The 18,365-nt window shown below is 43.4% G+C and overlaps 1 protein-coding gene across 1 annotated transcript; it reads right to left on the bottom strand.

Annotated features, from left to right (window-relative positions):
• Positions 1-4,824: 4,824 nt before the first annotated feature.
• On the bottom strand, positions 4,825-11,492 carry LOC308405388 (uncharacterized protein). Its single transcript, XM_080895996.1, has 6 exons — positions 8,241-11,492; positions 7,973-8,044; positions 7,083-7,368; positions 6,565-6,719; positions 5,861-6,143; positions 4,825-5,637 (listed from the first exon to the last, which is right to left on the bottom strand). The coding sequence occupies exons 2-6, from the start codon at positions 8,034-8,036 to the stop codon at positions 5,487-5,489; spliced, it is 939 nt and encodes a 312-aa protein (XP_080752122.1). The 5' UTR covers positions 8,037-8,044; positions 8,241-11,492; the 3' UTR covers positions 4,825-5,486.
• Between the last annotated feature and the right edge of the window lie 6,873 nt (positions 11,493-18,365).

Genomic DNA, 18,365 nt, shown 5'->3' with positions numbered 1-18,365 from the left:
GCACCAGGTATTAAAATAGCACTTGCACTGCCAGGGTTCAAAGCGATCCAAGCAGGTACTAAAATGGGACATTGTGAGACAACATGCCACCAATTGTCTGGTCAGTGGCATCACTCCATGAGTTATGACAGCGTCTCCTTTAGAGAAATCCAAACCACCATTTTTGTAACCCAGCAACAAGTGAAATAGCTCAAAAAAACCTCACCATGATCCCTGAGTCTGACAAAAAGCCAAAGACCAAGCAGCAGGTATATCATCGCTTCAACATCTTTACTGTAGCGTGTTGCATACTAGTTATATCAAAATACTATAACAATGACCATGCACGTTAGGTGGTCGAGTCGAGTCGTGGCGAGCCGTGTATCAAATTCAAATTCAAATTTTATTTGTCGCACACACACAACCATACAAAGTATGACATGGGGGTGAAATGCTTGTAGCTGTACAATGCCCGACCATTAAATGACAGAAGAAAAGTTTTACAATATTTACAATTTACAGTTTACTACAAAATTTACAAATTAACTTAGGAATTTACAGTAAAGAATGTGCAAATAGCAGAAGAGATTATAAAGATAAGGATTATAAATTATAGGAATTATAGGATTATAGGAAATGTGTGGTGGTGCGTGTGGTGACGTGTGTGAGAGTCCAGTCTTATAGTGACGTGTTTGGGAGAGTCCAGTCCTACACCTGGTTCAGGCCCCGAATAGCCTGGGGGAAGAAGCTCCTCCTCATTCTCTCTGTTTTGGCCTTAAGGGAGCGGAAGCGCTTCCCAGACCTCAACAGTGAGAAGAGTCCATTGTTGGGATGGGAGAGGTCCATCATAATCTTTCTAGCTTTGGACTTGCACCGCTTGGTGTAGATGGACAGCAGGTCAGGGAGCTCTGATTGAATGATGCGTTCTGCCGAGCGCACCACCCTTTGCAGATCTCGTCTGTCCTGCTTGGTGCTGTTCCCAAACCAGGTGCAGATGTTTGACGTCAGGACGCTCTCGATGGTGCAGGAGTAGAAGTTCTTGAGCACCTTCAGTGGCACATGGAAGTCTCTAAGTCTTCTGAGGAAGAAGAGACGCTGACGGGCTTTCTTAACCAGGGTGTTGATGTGGCAGGACCATGACAGGTCCTGAGTGATGTGGACACCCAGGTATCGGAAACTGTCCACTCTCTCCACTGGCGTGCCACTGATGATGAGGGGTTTGTAATTCCTCGCCTGCTTTGTAGTGAAGTCCACGATCAGCTCCTTAGTCTTGCTGATGTTTAGGAGGAGGTTATTCTCCTGGCACCAGGTCTCCAGGTTCCTAATCTCCTCCAGGTAGGCCGTCTCGATGTTGTCGGAGATCAGGCCCACAACAGCAGTGTCGTCAGCAAACTTGACAATGGAGGTGGTGTCGGATGTGGCTACACAGTCATAAGTGTACAGTGAGTACAGCAGGGGGCTTAAAACACAGCCCTGAGGCACTCCAGTGCTGAGTGAGATGGAGGGGGAGACTTGTTTTCCCACCCTCACTGATTGGGGTCTGTCTGTGAGGAAGTTGAGGATCCACTGACACAGTGATGAGCTGAGTCCTAGATCCGTCAACTTGGTGAAAAGCTTAGAGGGAATTATTGTGTTGAATGCTGAACTGTAGTCCACGAACAGCATCCTAACATAATTCCCTCTGCCAGTGTCCAGGTGACTCAGGGATGTGTGGAGCAGGTGAGATATGGCATCGTCTGTGGAACGATTAGTCCGGTAAGCAAACTGAAGTGAGTCGATGGTGGCAGGAAGTGAAGAAGTGATGTGATCTCTCATCAGTCTTTCAAAACACTTCATCACAATTGAAGTCAGTGCTACTGGACGGTAGTCATTGTGGCAAGCGGGCTGTTGTTTCTTTGGAACAGGGACAATAATGGACTGTTTGAAGCACGTGGGAACCACAGCTTGGTCCAGGGAGAGGTTGAAGATCTCCGTGAACACCGGTGCTAGTTGATCAGCGCAGGCTCTAAGGACCCGGCCAGGGATTGCATCTGGTCCTGCTGCCTTCCTGGTGTTCACCCTCCTGAAGGTGTTCCTCACGGCATGCTCTGTGATGACGAATGCATTTTCTTCACTGGTGCACTCCGAGCGCGCGCAGCCGTTTGTTGTTTTAATTGCTGTGGCGTCGAAGCGAGCATAAAACGTGTTCAGCTCATCAGCCAGTGAAGCATCTGCATTCATCATTGAAGAAGCTGGTCGTTTATAGTCCGTTATAGTCCGCAGTCCTTTCCACAGGCTCCTAGAGTCGCACTGTCGTAGCTGTGACTCTAGTTTTTCCCCGTAGCTCCGCTTTGCCTTTCGGACCGCGCTGCGCACGTTGTAGGACGCAGCCTTGTATAGGTCCATATTACCGGAGACAAGCCCTTCATTGTAGGCAGCGGTGCGTGATCTCAGAGCGTCGCGGATGTTTTTATCCACCCACGGCTTCTGGTTGGGAAACGTTCAGATGATAGTTCTTTCTGCTGTGTCGTCCGCTAGTTTCCCGATAAATCCCACAACCGCTTCCGTAAACATGTTGATGTCATCAGAGCTGCGCCGAAACATGTCCCAGTCTGCGTCATCCAGTGCGTCCTGCAGCGTGGCCACCGATTTGTCCGTCCAGCGAGCGACCTCCCTCCTGATTGGTGGTTGCTGCTTTAGCCTTTGTTTGTAAGCAGGCATGAGGAAGATGGCGGAATGGTCTGATTTTCCAAATGCCGGCAGGGGCTGAGCCTTGTAACAGTTCTTGAACGGGGTGTAGCAGTGGTCTAATGTCCTCGTGCCCCAGGTGGGGCAGTTGATGTGCTGGTGAAGGTTGTGAAATGTCCGTTTGAGATTCACTCTGTTAAAATCTCCCATAACAATGAGTGCGGCATCTTGGTTAAGTGTTTGTTGATGTGTGAGAGCCTCATGTAGCTCACATAAGGCAGTGTCCGAGTCCGCGTGAGGCGGAATGTAAACAGTGCAGGCAATGACCGCAGTGAATTCCCGAGGGAGATAGAAAGGGCGACACTTAACGATCAAAAGCTCCAGATTGGGCGAGCAAGAGCGTGTGAGTGGGGAGATGTTTGTGCTGTCGCACCATCTGTTGTTCACCATCAAACACACTCCACCACCTCTTTTCTTCCCCGACTCCATTGTCCTGTCCATGCGGTAAACCGAAAAGAACCCCGTCGGCTGCACGGCGTGGTCTGGTATCGCTGGGTTCAGCCAAGTCTCGGTGAAGCAGAGGAGGTTGCAGTCCCGAATGTCTCTCTGGAACTTGATTCTGGCTCTGAGGTCATCAAGCTTGTTCTCGATGGATTGAACATTGGCTAGCAGGATACTGGGCATGGGTGCGCGGTGTGCGCGAGCCCGTAGCCTGTTCCTGATGCCGGCTCTTTTACCTCGAGGCCGTCGCTTAGGGTCGCGTCCTTTGTTCTCTCTCAGGATCTCCTTTGGCCAGGTTGGGTCCGGAGTTAAACATGGTGAAATGTCCGTGTATTGCAGACCAATAGAAACCAAAGTGTCTCTACTGTAGTGTCTCTACTGTAGCGGATTTGTGTGTTTTGCATGCCCATGCAAGATTATCGCAGATATAGCAAAAAGTGACGAAAAACTGCAAAAAGTGGAGAAGTTAGGGCAGAGCATCCAGCACGGCAGCCGACCTCACCGGCGCCATTTTACTACTAGTGTAAAAGATTCCAATTTGGTCATGTGAGAGAACAGTCATCTTCAAATTACAATGTAAATTATGGAGTTCCACAGGGTTTCGTGCTAGGACCAGTTGTTTCCATTATACATGCTTTCTTTAGGCAGTATCATTAAAAGACATAGCATACATTTTTACTGTTATCCAAATATGCAAAGATGACCAGGATATGTTCAATCATCCTGATATCTTCAATCCACATACTAAACAAATATGTAGGACAGCTTTTGTCACAGTCCTGACCCAGTGTTTTGTGTTGTTCAGTATTAATAGTCTTTGCTTTTGTGTTATTTAGAGTTCTTAGTCTCTTGGTTTCTCTTTCTGCGTTCCAGGTTTGTTCCGTTTCCCCTTGTTGAGTCCGCGTTGCTGTTGTATGTTTCCCGTTTTACTTTGACAGTCTGTGTCTTGTGTTAATGTTTTCAGTTTTGCTTCCCCTTGGTCTTGTCATGTTTGACTACTCCCAGCTGTGCTCTCCTCCTGTGTCTCATTCCCTCGTTTTCCCTCTGTGTATTTAAGCCCCGTGTCTTCCCCTGTTTGTTGCTATGTCCTCTGCATTAGCTGTTTGTTTATCTCTCATCATGTTTTGGCCATGCCATGCCATGCCATGCCATGTCATGTCATGTCTTCCCAGTTTAGGTCATTCATCCTAGTTGGAGTTTCTGTTTTATTTTTAGTGCTATTGCACTGTGTATTGTTTGTTTCTCAGTTTGTATTTGCCAGCAAATAAAAGCTGCCACCTTTAAGTTAAATTCACTGTCTCCGAGTCCTGTGTTTTGGTCCAACCACTGCCCCTCCAAACAGCTTACCTTGACTGCTTTCTTCCATTTGAGCAATATCTCTAAAATTAAATAACCTGTCTCAGAGGGATGTTGAAAAACTAGTTCATGCATTTATTACTTCTAGGCTGGACTACTGTAATTCATTATTATCAAATTTAGAAATGCGTTCCTATATGTTCAAAATTAAATACGTGTACAGCTCGGGTCGAGCCATTTAGAGACAAAGAGAGGGGAGGCTGAGGGAGCAGCCAAAAGCTGAAGAAGAGAGTGGTACCACAGCACAATCTCTAAAAGCTTTAATACTCAATAATATACAATAAAAATAAAAACAGCCACGGAATGAGAGATTATATTTAATTCATTTTCATAAGCTAATATTTATATTCAGTTGTTTAAAAAAAAGTTCAGGATTAGTAATGTACAGTTTCAGTTTAGTCAAAATCAACAACTCAGCAACAGCTGTAAAAAGCAAAGCAACAAACAATCAAAAGCAACAAAAAAATAGAGTACTAAAAATGAAAAAGTTTAGAGAAGTTTTACAAACCTTGTATTTAAAATATTACAGCCATTATAAGTTAAATAAAATATACAATATACGGTACCGGGGGCGTGGGGCTTAAGTGGTTAAGAATCTATTGCAGTTTTAACACAGCTTGTCTTCTGTTGACCCCAGTTTTAAAGCAAGAAAATAACTGAACTTCAGTCTCACTTGGTTGTTATTTTGATTTGCTTATTGTTGTGATTGTATAAAAAAAGTACTGTCCAGCATCATTGCTTTTATCGACTCCATTATCAGGGGTCGCAAAATAAATGACTCCAAATAATTTTGTTAAATAATGTTTTTCAGCTTGTTTTAAAATTCTTCTGCTTCACAGTGGTCAAAAATGTATTCATGCAGAATAAATGTTGCCCAAACTATATTACTAGTCTTTAGAATAATGAAAGTCTGCTAAATTTAAAATTTTAAACATCAATCTGCACAAGTCAGCCTCAGCTAAACAGTTTCAACATCCTCACATCTAATCCAGCCTGGAGCCATACACCTCCACCTCACATAGGGACAGATGCTCGCTTCTTCCTGGGATGATAATGTTGACATAGCGACCGTCCATCCCATTACACTTAAAGGTTTCAGTGAAGCCCAGAGGGATGCTTGAGATCACAGTACACCTTTCAGAAGAGAAAATGTTTTGTTGTTGAATAATAAAAAATAAAAATAAAAAACACTGATAATTGAAGATACTACATTACCAAATACTTTATCGATGTAAGTTAACGCAAAGTAATATTTGCAGAGTTTGAAACTTAGTATAAATGTGCTTTACCGAACAAATACTGAAGCAGACATGCTTGAGTCAGAAACATCAGAATTTATTTATTAACTGTAAACTACCTGGGATTGTTGTTGCCATTGTTGTCAAGAGAATCTCCGATTCGAATTTCAGCTCCATTGAGTCGTTCAGGGAAACCATCTCCGCGGTTGGTTACATTAACAGAAAACACTTTATGGGTTTTGCCCAGGTCCAGTCGCCACCAGGGATTTAACTCCTTGTTTGTACAAGTGCATGAAGCTTGGTTCCATAGGTTGGCACGATTGCCATCTATGGCATTATAGGCCATGCCTGGTAAATATAGTGAAGACTGTGTGGCTTTTCCTTGGATTGCTAGGTTCTCTCCTGTACAATGACACAGTTGCAAAGATCAGTAATGATGCGTGATTATTGCTTTTGCAGAATAAAGGAACTCCAGTCTGAATATGTTTTGAATCCTAACTATTTTCACATTGTTACATTTTAACAAGGTGTGCCTGATGTTTGTTGTTTCAGTGGCTCACCAATGCAAAACTTTAACCAGTTGTAGTGATGAGCAGTGGAGGTTGTATTGCTTGTATATTAGTAACAGATAGTATCTATAACAAATTTGAAATCTCTAACAAATCTCTATTGTGAAACTGTTTTTCAGCGAGTCTTATTGTACAAATTCACTGAGCAAAAATAGATTCCTCTATATTAAATGGATGTAATGGTCTCAGCAATTATGATTCAAATTCTGACCTGTAATTGCACATAGAAATTGAAGTGTCAGTATGATACTCACCAGTTGGGGCTCGATAACCATAGACTTCCACTTCACAAAGTTGGAGGATCCTGTTTGCCCCTGGTAATACCACAGTTACATAACGTCCCTCCACAAGTCTGGTAAAAGTAATTGTTAAAGACCTGCCTGCTGGGATGTGAGAAATTACTGCAACCCTAAAACAAAGATAAGAAGTGAATTCATTTTTAATTTATTTTAAATATTTGTACTTACAAACAAATTAACATCCATTCACTGATCAGTTTTCCTAAGTACTTATCCAGTTATAGTCATGGATTTAGGTGAAGCCTAAATTATCACTTTAATGACAAGCTAACAGCACCACAACAACCATTTATTTCTATGTCACATTTAGAACCACCAGTTAACAATCATGTTGAAGGGCACCTGCTCAACAGACTTCTTAATGTGAGGCAACAGTGCTTTTAGTTAAGTTTATGTCTTCAAATAAGGTCAATGAATTGTTTATGTGTCTGGCAGCATTTTAATTTAGAGTTTTGAGTAATACATTTACTTACACTGGATTTCCAGCACCATTATCTTGTAATGAGTTGCCGATATGAATCTCTGCACCATTAAGCCTTTCTGGACAGCAGTCTCCTCTGTTGGTTATGATCACAGAGGTGACAATGTAGGAATCCAGCAGGTCCACTCTCCACCAGGGGTTGGTCTGCTGATCAGTGTGGATGCATGATCCAGCCCAATAGTGAGACTCACGATTTCCATCAATGGCATTGCTGGCATCTGCGAGCTCAAGATTCAGTTCATTTGACTGGGTAGCTTTTCCACGTAAAGCCACGTTTGCTGCAGATAAGACAGTAGAAATATGATTTAAGATTCATAATGAGAAATGCTTTTATATAATTAAATTTGCATTATAAACCCAGATTTCTTATTTCACATGCCAAATAAAGGACTTTCTTTCTTGAACAGCTTGAACAATTTTAGAATACAATGACATTTTGCCACTTTTGAGATTAATGTTAGCAAGCTTTTCATCTGGGAATTATAGACCAATATAACTGTAATATATAATTATTTTAGCTATTGAAATATTGGTAACACAGAGGGGCCGATGGCGCGATATGGCAGCCTCGCTTCTGTCAGTCTGCCACAGGGCAGCTGTAGCTACAACTGTAGCTTGCCTCCACCAGTGTGTGTAAATGCGAGAGTGAATGAATAATGGCATTGTAAAGCGCTTTGGGTGCCTTGAAAAGCGCTATATAAAATCCAATTTATTATTATTATTATTATTATTTACGTTTCCGTTATACTGCTTTAATTACTTTACCTTTAACTGATGATAAGTGTGTTGGCCCTTGTCAATATGCCATCTTTTATGCTTAACTAATTTTCCATTAAAAGGTTTTACAACACAAATAGTTTTATGTATCCAGATCATACTTACGATAGGTGCGTGCTGAGCACATCCCCAGGAAAAGCAGCAAAAGCAGACCTGAACTGTTTTTCATTGTTCACGCTGACAAGAGAATTAGTAACATAATTACATTGAGGAAATGTTGAATTCCCATCCCAAACTTAAAATAAATTTGTTCCATAAGTCAGAAACCTAAAGGAAATCTAAACAAAATAACTCTTTAATCAAGTGCTGACACAAAAACATTGACTAACATCTTTAACTCTGTATTATACAATATTCAATGAAAACCACATACCTTGCAAAGTAATCAGAATGAGATGAGGAGCCACTGTTAAGGAGCATTACTTATATTCATATCCTACCATGACACATGACGTTTATTACTCAACCTCTTACACAGATAGATAAGGTTAGGTACTGGCAGCCTCTGATGTTTTTGTAAAACTCAATTCTTAAATATGGCCGTCATTAAGATTTATTGATTCAAACACCAAAGCAAAAGGAAAAACATAACACGTCATTGAAAAATATAAGTTGAGTTTATCTCGAGTTTTCCGCTCCCCACTCACTTTTCCTGTTCAACTCCATTCTCCCCATTCCTCTGTGGAATATGAGGGTTTTCATTAACTGTAATAACATGCCCTAGTTTGCAAGGTTTTTACTCTAAATGAATTCCACTGAATAAACACGGACTCTGTCCAAATCTACAAACTTTGTGTGTTACAGTTTGGTCATAAAGTGCTGTTATCAGCTCACATGTGATTTATACAGTCAGACTCTTTGACTGGGACACGTGCCACAACAGTGACAGGATATGCCAGAGTAAAATCTTGTCTTGGAATTCTAACAAGCTACTGTATTTACCAGTAAACTCTTAAAAAGGTTGTGTTAAAACATTACAGAAAAAAGCGTTGGACACATTTAACTCATTATGTGTGAATTTTGACACAATGTCAACAAGAAAGACAAAAATTACACACATTTTGTAAAAAATGCACACAAAATGCGTTGTCCCTGAGCTGATGCAGCACATGTGTTAAGATGTGTTGTATTTAACACATTTGTTCTATGGGTGTAAATAAATAAGACTAATAGACTAATAGAGAGTAAAAACTATAGATTTCCTTACACCCAAAATACAAGGTCACATGTATTCAAGTCAATTTAGTTAATTTTAGTTTAATTCAATGAAATTCAGTTTTATTTATATAGTACCAAATCACAGTAACAATCACCTCAAGGCACGTAATATTGTAAGGTAAAGTCCCTACAATAATTTAGAGAAAACTGGTGTCTCCATACACAAGGTGTGCAGGTCTATACATGGTATATGATACCTATGGATAGTCTCTCTGTGTGAAACAAGAATCTAATTTGTGGTATGGCTGCAAGATGTGACTGCCGAGGTTACAAAAATAACTCAGTACACTTGTAATGCTTAAAAAACAATAACAAAGCATTTCAGTTCAGACTTGCTGCTGGATGCCAATGTTATTACATTTTTAGATATTTTATTTTGAAATATTTGACTCCAGTTATAAAATACATTTTTGCTCATTTATATAATACATATTTTTATATAGCATACATGCTGCCACTATGCATACAAAAGCAACAAATAACCCCCTAAACCGTGTGTTTGGAACTTATTACACCATTCAATAAAAAAGTCATTTCTCGTAAACTCGTAAAAGAAGGAGATGAGAAGTCGTTGTTTATGTGTGCATCCTGTCACAACACATGCTGTTTATTTGTTGACATACCTCAGAATTCTTTATCTTTTCCCTTGTATTTAGATAAGACTCATTTCATGTATCAAGCGTGGGTGAGATCAGGGATTGCTGGGAAATGTACTTTTATTATTTTATGGTCACATCAGCTATAAAACGTGAAGAGAAGCAGCCATAAAGATAACTGAGTACAACCAAAACATAAGAAAAGAAACAAAAAATGCAGTATGGAAAAAAAAAGTGCAATACAACAAAATACCCTGTTGTATTTTATTTTAATATGATGTGTTGGGCCATGTAAAAATCTGCTTGCTACACAAATTAGTCCTAAACACCCTAAATAAGGACAGACATGTACTATCTTCAGCCCCCATTGACCTGGAGCTGTGTAGACAAAAGATTTTGGAAATTATTGGAGTACAATAAATGTATTTGTCCTCATGAGTCCAGAGTGTGGTCTAAATACAAAGGTGGTTTGGTGTAGCCTGAATAAAAACTAGAGAAATAATACCACTGTCTGAATTAATTGTCGAGGTCCTGGGTCGGTGACCCAGTGTTTTGGTTTATGTATTATTATTGATCTTTGTTTTTATCTGGGGTTTGACTGCTATTGTAATGGTTTCTGTTTTGTATTTCTAGTTCTTAGGTTTTGGTCCCCGTACTCCATGTCCCCTGTGTAGTTTCAAGTCCATGTCCTTGAGCCAGTTGTATTTCCTGTTTTACTTTGAAGGTCCGTGTCTCAGGTGATGTATTCTGTTTTGCTTCCCTGTTGTCTTATCTAATTAGGTTCAGCTGTATCTCCCTCCTGTGTGCCATTTCCTCATTATCTTGTGTGTATAGTTAGTGTGTGGTTATCTCTGTTTTTCGTCGGAGCATTTGTGTATCGTTCTGTGTATCATGCCTGGTCATCCTGTTCATCTTCCCCAGTGTCTCTCCAGCTACGTTTTCATATTTCAGGTTGTTTAGTTTTATGTTTCTATTTTCATGTTTAGCTGTCCCCAGTTTAGATTTTTGTTAGGGGTTTTGTGTTAATTGTTTCAGCAACAATAAAGGCTCAATCTCAGTTTGAAACACTTTCTCCTGCATAATTGTCCATGCCTGGGTCCACACCTCTCAATGTCCACCAAACCGTGACATTAATAGGCTGCTGAGGGCATAAACAAATCTCATGTCCAGTACATATTTTTCTACTGTATATAGGTAGTGACTACATATCTTGAACTGAACAAAGTATTTGAAAGAGCTCGTGCCACTAATGGATTTCAATGTGACTTTGGTCGATTGATCAAAAATTGGATCAAAACAAATAAATTCACCAACATCCACGTTATCTAAATATGCTATTAGATAACAAAATATTTATGTTGTTAAATTAGTAATATCATATTTCTTTTTTTTTTTTGGTAGTTGGAAATGTCTCTTTTATGTTCACTAATGTTAATCACATCTACTCTGTTTGTCTGTAGGTTGTTTTTTGTTTGTTTGGTCTTTTAAGTTTGTTATGTAGCACCCCACCCGTGATACGGAGTCTAAATCCACTTACCTCAGTTTGGACCCCCTAGGCGGGGTGTTAGGTTCGTTACAGCCTAGATACCACAAAAAGGGTTCTGGTATAGACAGGAATCAGGGAAACTATCAGTAAACCTTTGCCTGCAAGTTAGACTTAACCAGTAGTAAAAGAATCAACCCCAGACAACTCTTTAACGCAAACCAAACGTTTACTGAATGTAAGGGCAGGAAAAAGTAATGTATAAAACACCCTTTTCTTAACTCAACTCAAATGATATCCAGCTCCATAAACAAATGAAACATGCTGTGTAAATGAAATATTTCCCTTTGAAATTATGTTAAACAACACAAATTATGTTATCACCTCTTGGTAAGTGACTCACGAATGTACACTCAAAAATATGCTATATAATCCACTAGATACACAATATTCACACATGGGCCCCACACACACTCACATTCACACTTGTTGCAGGCCTGTTTGCTGCTCACGCCGGACGATGGAGAAAAATCCTCTTCTCCCCAGTAAGAGCACGAAAGTCCAACTTACAGTTCAGTTGCTCGGTAGGTTTCCGTTCGCCAGTCCCAAACTAAATTCACTCTCCGCTCTCCCTGCGGACCGGATGCTGTCTCTGCTACAACGCGTTAGCCAGTCACTGTCCAGCTCTCCGACAGTCCATAGCGGCTGCCTCCGTGGCGCAGCCAGGCAGTCCGGGCTAGCCTTTAGCCTCGGCGGTCGTAGCTGGAAACACAGTTTTTTCACGGTGGTGCGACCATTGAACACAAAGTCACTTCCCCCACACTCTGTTGCGAAGCTCTCACACGGTTAGCTTTCTAGTCCGACACTCTTTTGTGCTAGGTAACTTCAGTAAAACTAGCTGAGTCTCTCACTTTGGTTCAGCTAACCTCGTGCATCTCTCCATGCCGTTCTCCTCTCTTCCTCCATTACAACAGATACACAGGTCCCGTTTCATGCTACCTTCACGGGCCTCCAGAAAATTAGAACTCTGAACAATACTTTAACTCTCTTCAGAGTTACATACCATAAAATAATACTTTATGATTAACATAACAGGTTCATTGCTCTAATTACCTGTATTTACCTTGTGACATATTACAGGGCAAATTACATTCAGAGTACAGTTAAATCACATAATATTAACTGTGAACACCTTATGTTACTGTGGCGTTTAAGTCCATGGGAATTACGAGTATCTACTCCCAAATTCCCATCCGGGCTACACCCTCCCCCTTCTAAATGCGTTTGATGCCCCTATCAAACCCCACAGATTTATAAACACAAAAATCTGTGCTTTGTTAGTCCAGCTCTAATTTAACACAGGAAGGGCATAGTGCTAGTGGGTGACACCATGAAGTCTGGCAAGTGTGATCTCGTGAATGTCTGTAAGTGCCACTTCCCACCAAAACCCCATGGCTCAAAACCACTACAGGGTGATCTGATGACTGCCCGAGTTCATCATAACTCAGTCTCACCACAGGCCTCTTTAGTCTTTGTGGGCGGCACACTGGATGCTCCTCTCCTTCCAGCGACATCCCACTCTCTTCGGTTCCCTCCTCAGGGCCAGTCACTGTAACTGCCTCAGGGTCTAGCTGGAGATCTGGAGGGTTATGATCATCTGAATTTCTTTCAATATCTGCCAAATCAGTGGTTGAACTCTCAAGATCCAACACATTTGGCTTTTGACCTTGGTCCCTCAGAAGCTGTTCTGACAGTGACAGAAGGTTTTCACAATCCATGTATGGGAATTGTGTCAGGCATGCATCTTCGGATTCCGACTCTGAAGAAGATATTGCATCTCCCTGATTGTCAACTGGTGTAGCCTTGGCGAGTCCCCTTTGGGATCGAGTGACAGGTCTATCAAACAACTCTGGTTCACTATCATTTGGAAGTCTCACTAGATACCCTATGGGTAATAAGTGGTTACGATGCACCGTTTTCTCCACCCCCCTTCCCTTCTCAGGTTTCACTCTGTATACTGGTAGACGGGGCATTTTGTCAAGCACAACATAGGGTGCAGTTCTCCACTTATTCTTCAACTTGTGCTTTCCAGAGACACCAAAATTCTTTAGCAACACCCGGTCTCCTGGTGCCAAGGTCTGTTCTTTCACATGCTTGTCATGTGCTTTCTTGTTTCTCTGATGACTTTTGTCAGCAGCCTCTGTCGCTAGGCGGTAAGCTTGTTGCAAATCAGCTTTCAGCTTAGCTACGTACTGGTGATGTGTCAGACTGCTGTGTGTCTGGTCGTTGGTTCCGAAACAGATGTCCACAGGCAGCCGGGCCTCCCTGCCAAACATAAGCAGGTAGGGTGAGTACCCAGTTGCTTCGTTCTGCGTACAATTGTACGCGTGTACCAAATGACTGATGGACTGATTCCACGCCTGTTTCTTCTTGGGATCCAAGGTTCCCAGCATGGAAAGTAACGTCCGGTTAAATCTCTCTGGCTGTGGATCTCCCTGGGGATGATAAGGCGTTGTCCGGGATTTCCGGATTCCCAACACTTTCAGAAGGTCGTGGATCAGCTTACTCTCGAAATCACGTCCCTGGTCGGAATGTATCCGGGTCGGAAGTCCATAATGCACAAAGTACCGCTCACAGAGAATCTTGGCTACTGTGGAGGCTTTCTGGTCTTTAGCTGGAAAAGCTTGTGCATATCTGGTAAAGTGATCAGTCACTACCAAAACGTTAGCATATCCCTGAGAGTCTGGCTCTAGGGATAGGAAATCAATACACACGAGATCTAGTGGCCCACTACTGGTGATCTGGTTCAATGGTGCAGCTCGTTGTGTGGGTGCCTTACGTGCAACACATCTCCCACAATTCCTGATGTACTGCTCAACTTCTGCACTCATCCTAGGCCAGTAGAATCGGTCTCGTATGAGCTCCACAGTCTTGTCCACCCCCAGGTGACCTGACTCATCATGAAGTGATCTAAGCACCATGGCAACATGCTCTCGGGGTAGTACAAGCTGATGGATTTCCTTTCCAGGTTGTCTCTGTACTTTCCTGTAGAGTACTCCATCAGTGATTGCCAACTTGTTTGCCTCTCTTTGAAGCAACATGGCTTCTGCATTGGAGTCTTTGTCGAAAGTAAAGGGAATCGCTCCATTCATAGATTTCTTTACAGGAGCGATCACTGGATCATTGTCTTGTGCTTTGATAAGCTCGGCCTTGCTTATCTGGGTCAAACACCCATAGTCAAGATGAGTGGGGAAAACAAAACACTCTGGGAGTGCCTCAGGGGAAACTCCTAACGATTCAGCAAAGCTGACTGCCCCCCCTCCTGCTGAATTTCTACAGGAGATCTGCTTACACAGAGCTTTGACACTGTCCAAGGGCAGAGTTTGCCAATCAGTGTCCTCTGTTGGTAAGGGGTTGCGCGATAACGCGTCAGCATCAATGTTGCTGCTCCCAGGTCGGTACTGGAGAGTGAAATCGTAAGTGGCAAGAGCAGCTAACCACCGATGCCCGGTGGCATTGAGCTTGGCAGTGGTGAGGATATATGTGAGGGGATTGTTATCCGTCCTCACAGTGAACTGTGCTCCATACAGGTAGTCGTGAAACTTGTCAACTACAGCCCACTTCAACGCCAAAAACTCAAGCTGGTGCACGGGGTAGTTTTTCTCTGATGAGCTAAGCTTTCGGCTAGCAAATGCAACTGGTCGCAGCCCTTCTGGGTGTTCTTGGTTGAGCACAGCACCCAACCCCTGAAGGCTAGCATCAATGTGCAACACATATGGCTTGGTTGGGTCTGCAAATGCTAGAACAGGTGCATTTGTAAGAGAATGTATAATGTTCTGGAAAGCTTCTGTACATGCAGCATCCCACCTGTCCCCAAACGGTTCATTTACGCGATGGTAGGTCTTTTCTGGGACTCTGACAGCTCGCTTTCCCTTCTGGGTTGGTGGGTAACCTTTACATAGTTCGGTTAACGGCTTGACAATGATGGAGTAGTCCTTTATGAAGCGACGATAATACCCACAGAACCCTAGGAAAGACTGCAGTGATGGGAGATCGGTGGGTTGCTTCCAGCGAGCTACCGCCTCAACTTTGCTTGGGTCAGTGGCAATCCCTTTCTCCGACACTATGTGTCCAACATATGTCACCTGTGGCCTGCAGAACTGACATTTGTCAATGGACAATTTTAGGCCAGTCTCTTCCAGTCTGTCAAGAACTTTGATTAGTCTCTGCTCATGTTCTTCCAAAGTTCTTCCGAACACGATCAAATCGTCAAGGTACACTATGACCTCAATCATGTGCATGTCTCCCACTGCTTTCTCCATTACTCTTTGAAAGGTCGCGGGAGCTCCGGTTATCCCCTGGGGCATTCTCTCAAATTGAAAGAATCCCAAAGGACATATGAAAGCGGTCTTCTCCTTGTCCTCTTCTGCCATGGGAATTTGGTAGTATCCACTACGCAAATCCAAGACAGAGAACCACCTGCTGCCAGACAAACAGTCCAACGCCTCGTCAATGCGAGGAACTGTGTATTGGTCAGGGACAGTTCTGCGATTCAGGGTCCGATAGTCCACACACATGCGCAACCGCCCCGTTTTCTTTCGTGCCAAGACGATGGGGGAAGCATAGGGACTCCTTGATTCTTTTATTATCCCCGCTGCCAAAAGTCCTTGCAGGTGGCGGCGTAAGTCATCCAGGTCAGCTGGGGCAACACGGCGGGACCGCTCTCGGAAGGGGGTATGGTCAGCTAGACGGATGTGATGTTGCACTCCTTTAGCCAAACCCACATCCCATTCCTCCGTCGAGAAAACTTTGCCTCTCTCTGCCAGTTTCTGACTAAGCCTCTGTTTCCATTCAGCTGGTATAGGAGAGTCCCCAAAATTAAACAGAGATGGGTCAAGCATAGTAGAAGCTTTTGTGTTTGGGCCGGGGACATCAGTCACTATGTCAGCTACATGCAGATGTGCGACCACAGTGCCCATGGGAATGGCAGTGTCTTTTAGTGACTGGTTGCGCATGAGCACCAGAAACTTGTCTCTATCAAGCATCTTGGAGAACAGTACGGTTGGCTGCACAAGCACACTCGGGGGAAGGGCATGTGAAGCTGCCCGTTCTGTGATGAGGATGCTGTCTCCAATAGTGTGGATGTCTTTGACTTTACAGACAGCTATGCGTTCTTTCCCAGCTGGAATGACCAGTGGGCCAGGACCAGTCCACTTAACGTTAGCTACTGGACTGTCATCATCCTTGGCAGACTCAGACATAATAGTCGGTAGGTTCTGAGGCTGCTGAACATTCACTTTGGCAGAGCAAACATTCCCCACCCTCACTTTCTTTCCAGTTGCAGGAATGGGTCTGATTTTATGAACATTGGTGCCCAACAAGACAGGTATGGTATCTGAGCACCGAGGGTCTGGGCACACCAAAGCGAGGACTGGGATAGTCTCAACTTTCTCTCGTGTTTCTTCGGGGAATTCCAATTCAATTTGAATGTACCCCCTGTAAGGATAGCTGGTCTCTGATTCACTTAGTCCCCAAATATCTAGGCCCGTAACAGAGCGTAAAGGCACATGAGACAAGTGTTTTGAATACCAGCTGTCAAAAATGATGGTCACCTGAGAGCCACTGTCTAAGAGAGCGGTGCAAGGTACACCATCTACCTTCACACCGGCTGTGGAGGGTGGCCCTACCAGTCCTTCAGGGAAACTAGGCGTCCTGACATTGACAACACTCCGGTTAACACCTACATTGGTGGTGGTCGGTTCTTTGGCAGGACTGGGAGTTCTATTACTTTCTCCCTGTTTCCGTTGAGCATGAATGAATTTCTGTATCACTTTAGGGTGGTTTTCTGGAGCCTTACACTTGGTAGAGATGTGCCCATCCTCCCCGCAGCGATAACAGAAAAAGTGACTGGGATCTCTGAGTGCCCTTGCTCCCCGCTGAAGGTGCGTGGGAGAACCATGGTGCCTGGGTGAGGGCACCGCAACCCCTTTGCTGGGGTTGACTGACATGACAGAGATCTGTTTTCTTAGCCTCACCACTTCTTTCTTTAATGCTTGGAAGTTTTTGTCTTCTCCCAAGCCGTCTGCTTCCACATTCTCTGTGGATGCTGCCCCAGGTGAATGGACACCTGGCACCCCGGCAGCAGTGGTGAGATCACTGACTTGGGTTTTCAGACCTTGTATCTCAAGTCTGAGATTTTCCACGTGTGCCCCCGTGGGTACAGTAGCGCTTTTGACATGCACGACTTTATTGAGGTTAAGTCTGCGCCGAGAAGCTTCATGCTCCTCTTCAATGCGGACCTCATTTAACAGCTGCAGAAAGGTAGGGGGATTATCTTTTCGTTCCCTTAAACGCAAACTTAACAGCATCAGGTCAGACCCTGTTGCACCTTTAATGAGCTGATCAAGACGTGCGTTGTCTATTAGGGCAGGAGACAGACCTCCCCTTTTGACCACCTTGCTGAGAGATCTCTCCATTCTTCTCAGAAACTCAGAAAGTTTCTCCCCTCTGTGTTGACATAGCATTCGGAAGGCAAAATAGAGTTCCTCTCCTGTTTCTGGTGTGTCAAAAGTATTCTCAATTACATCAATGTATTCTTGAGGTGTTGCTTCAGGGTTATTAAATCGTACAGCCTGTAAAATCTCCAACGCGGGACCCTTTACACTTTCCATTATCCTGATTTTCTTCTCTCTGTCAGGCCGATCATATTCCTCTATCATCAGTCGAGCCTGTAGTATCCAGTTCTCCAACTGCTCCTCTCCTGGGGGTGTGGGAACAACCCCTGAGAAGGTGCGCAACCTCCTGTAGCTGCTATTGTCACTGGCAGGCTTAGAGGTATTTTGCAGAAGGTCACCAACAGCTCTGATGATTGCTTCAGGAGTGGAGGCCTGAAGTGTGGCGGCAGGTCCCAAATCAGTTTGAGATGCCTGCCAGTCATCTGCAACCAGCTGGTCAACTGAACCATCCTCCTCCTCTAAGTGGCCGATGATTCTCCAGAGTGAATTGCTGCCATCAGCTAGAATGTCCAGAGGAATGGCTTTAGTATTTACCTTTTCTCTGCATTCACACAGTACAGTCAAACACTTGCTCTGAGGATCATACATACGTCCTCTAACCTTCACACGTCCAAGAACTTTAATGGATTGCAGAGTTCTTTCTATGACTTCAATCTCTGTGTCCTCGGGAACATCTTTAAGTAGTA

Source organism: Rhamphochromis sp. 'chilingali' (assembly GCF_963969265.1).
Source record: "Rhamphochromis sp. 'chilingali' genome assembly, chromosome: 11".
NCBI lineage: Eukaryota > Metazoa > Chordata > Actinopteri > Cichliformes > Cichlidae > Rhamphochromis > Rhamphochromis sp. 'chilingali'.
The sequence above is the reverse complement of the archived record's forward strand: the minus strand, read 5'-3'. Positions and strand labels throughout refer to the sequence as shown.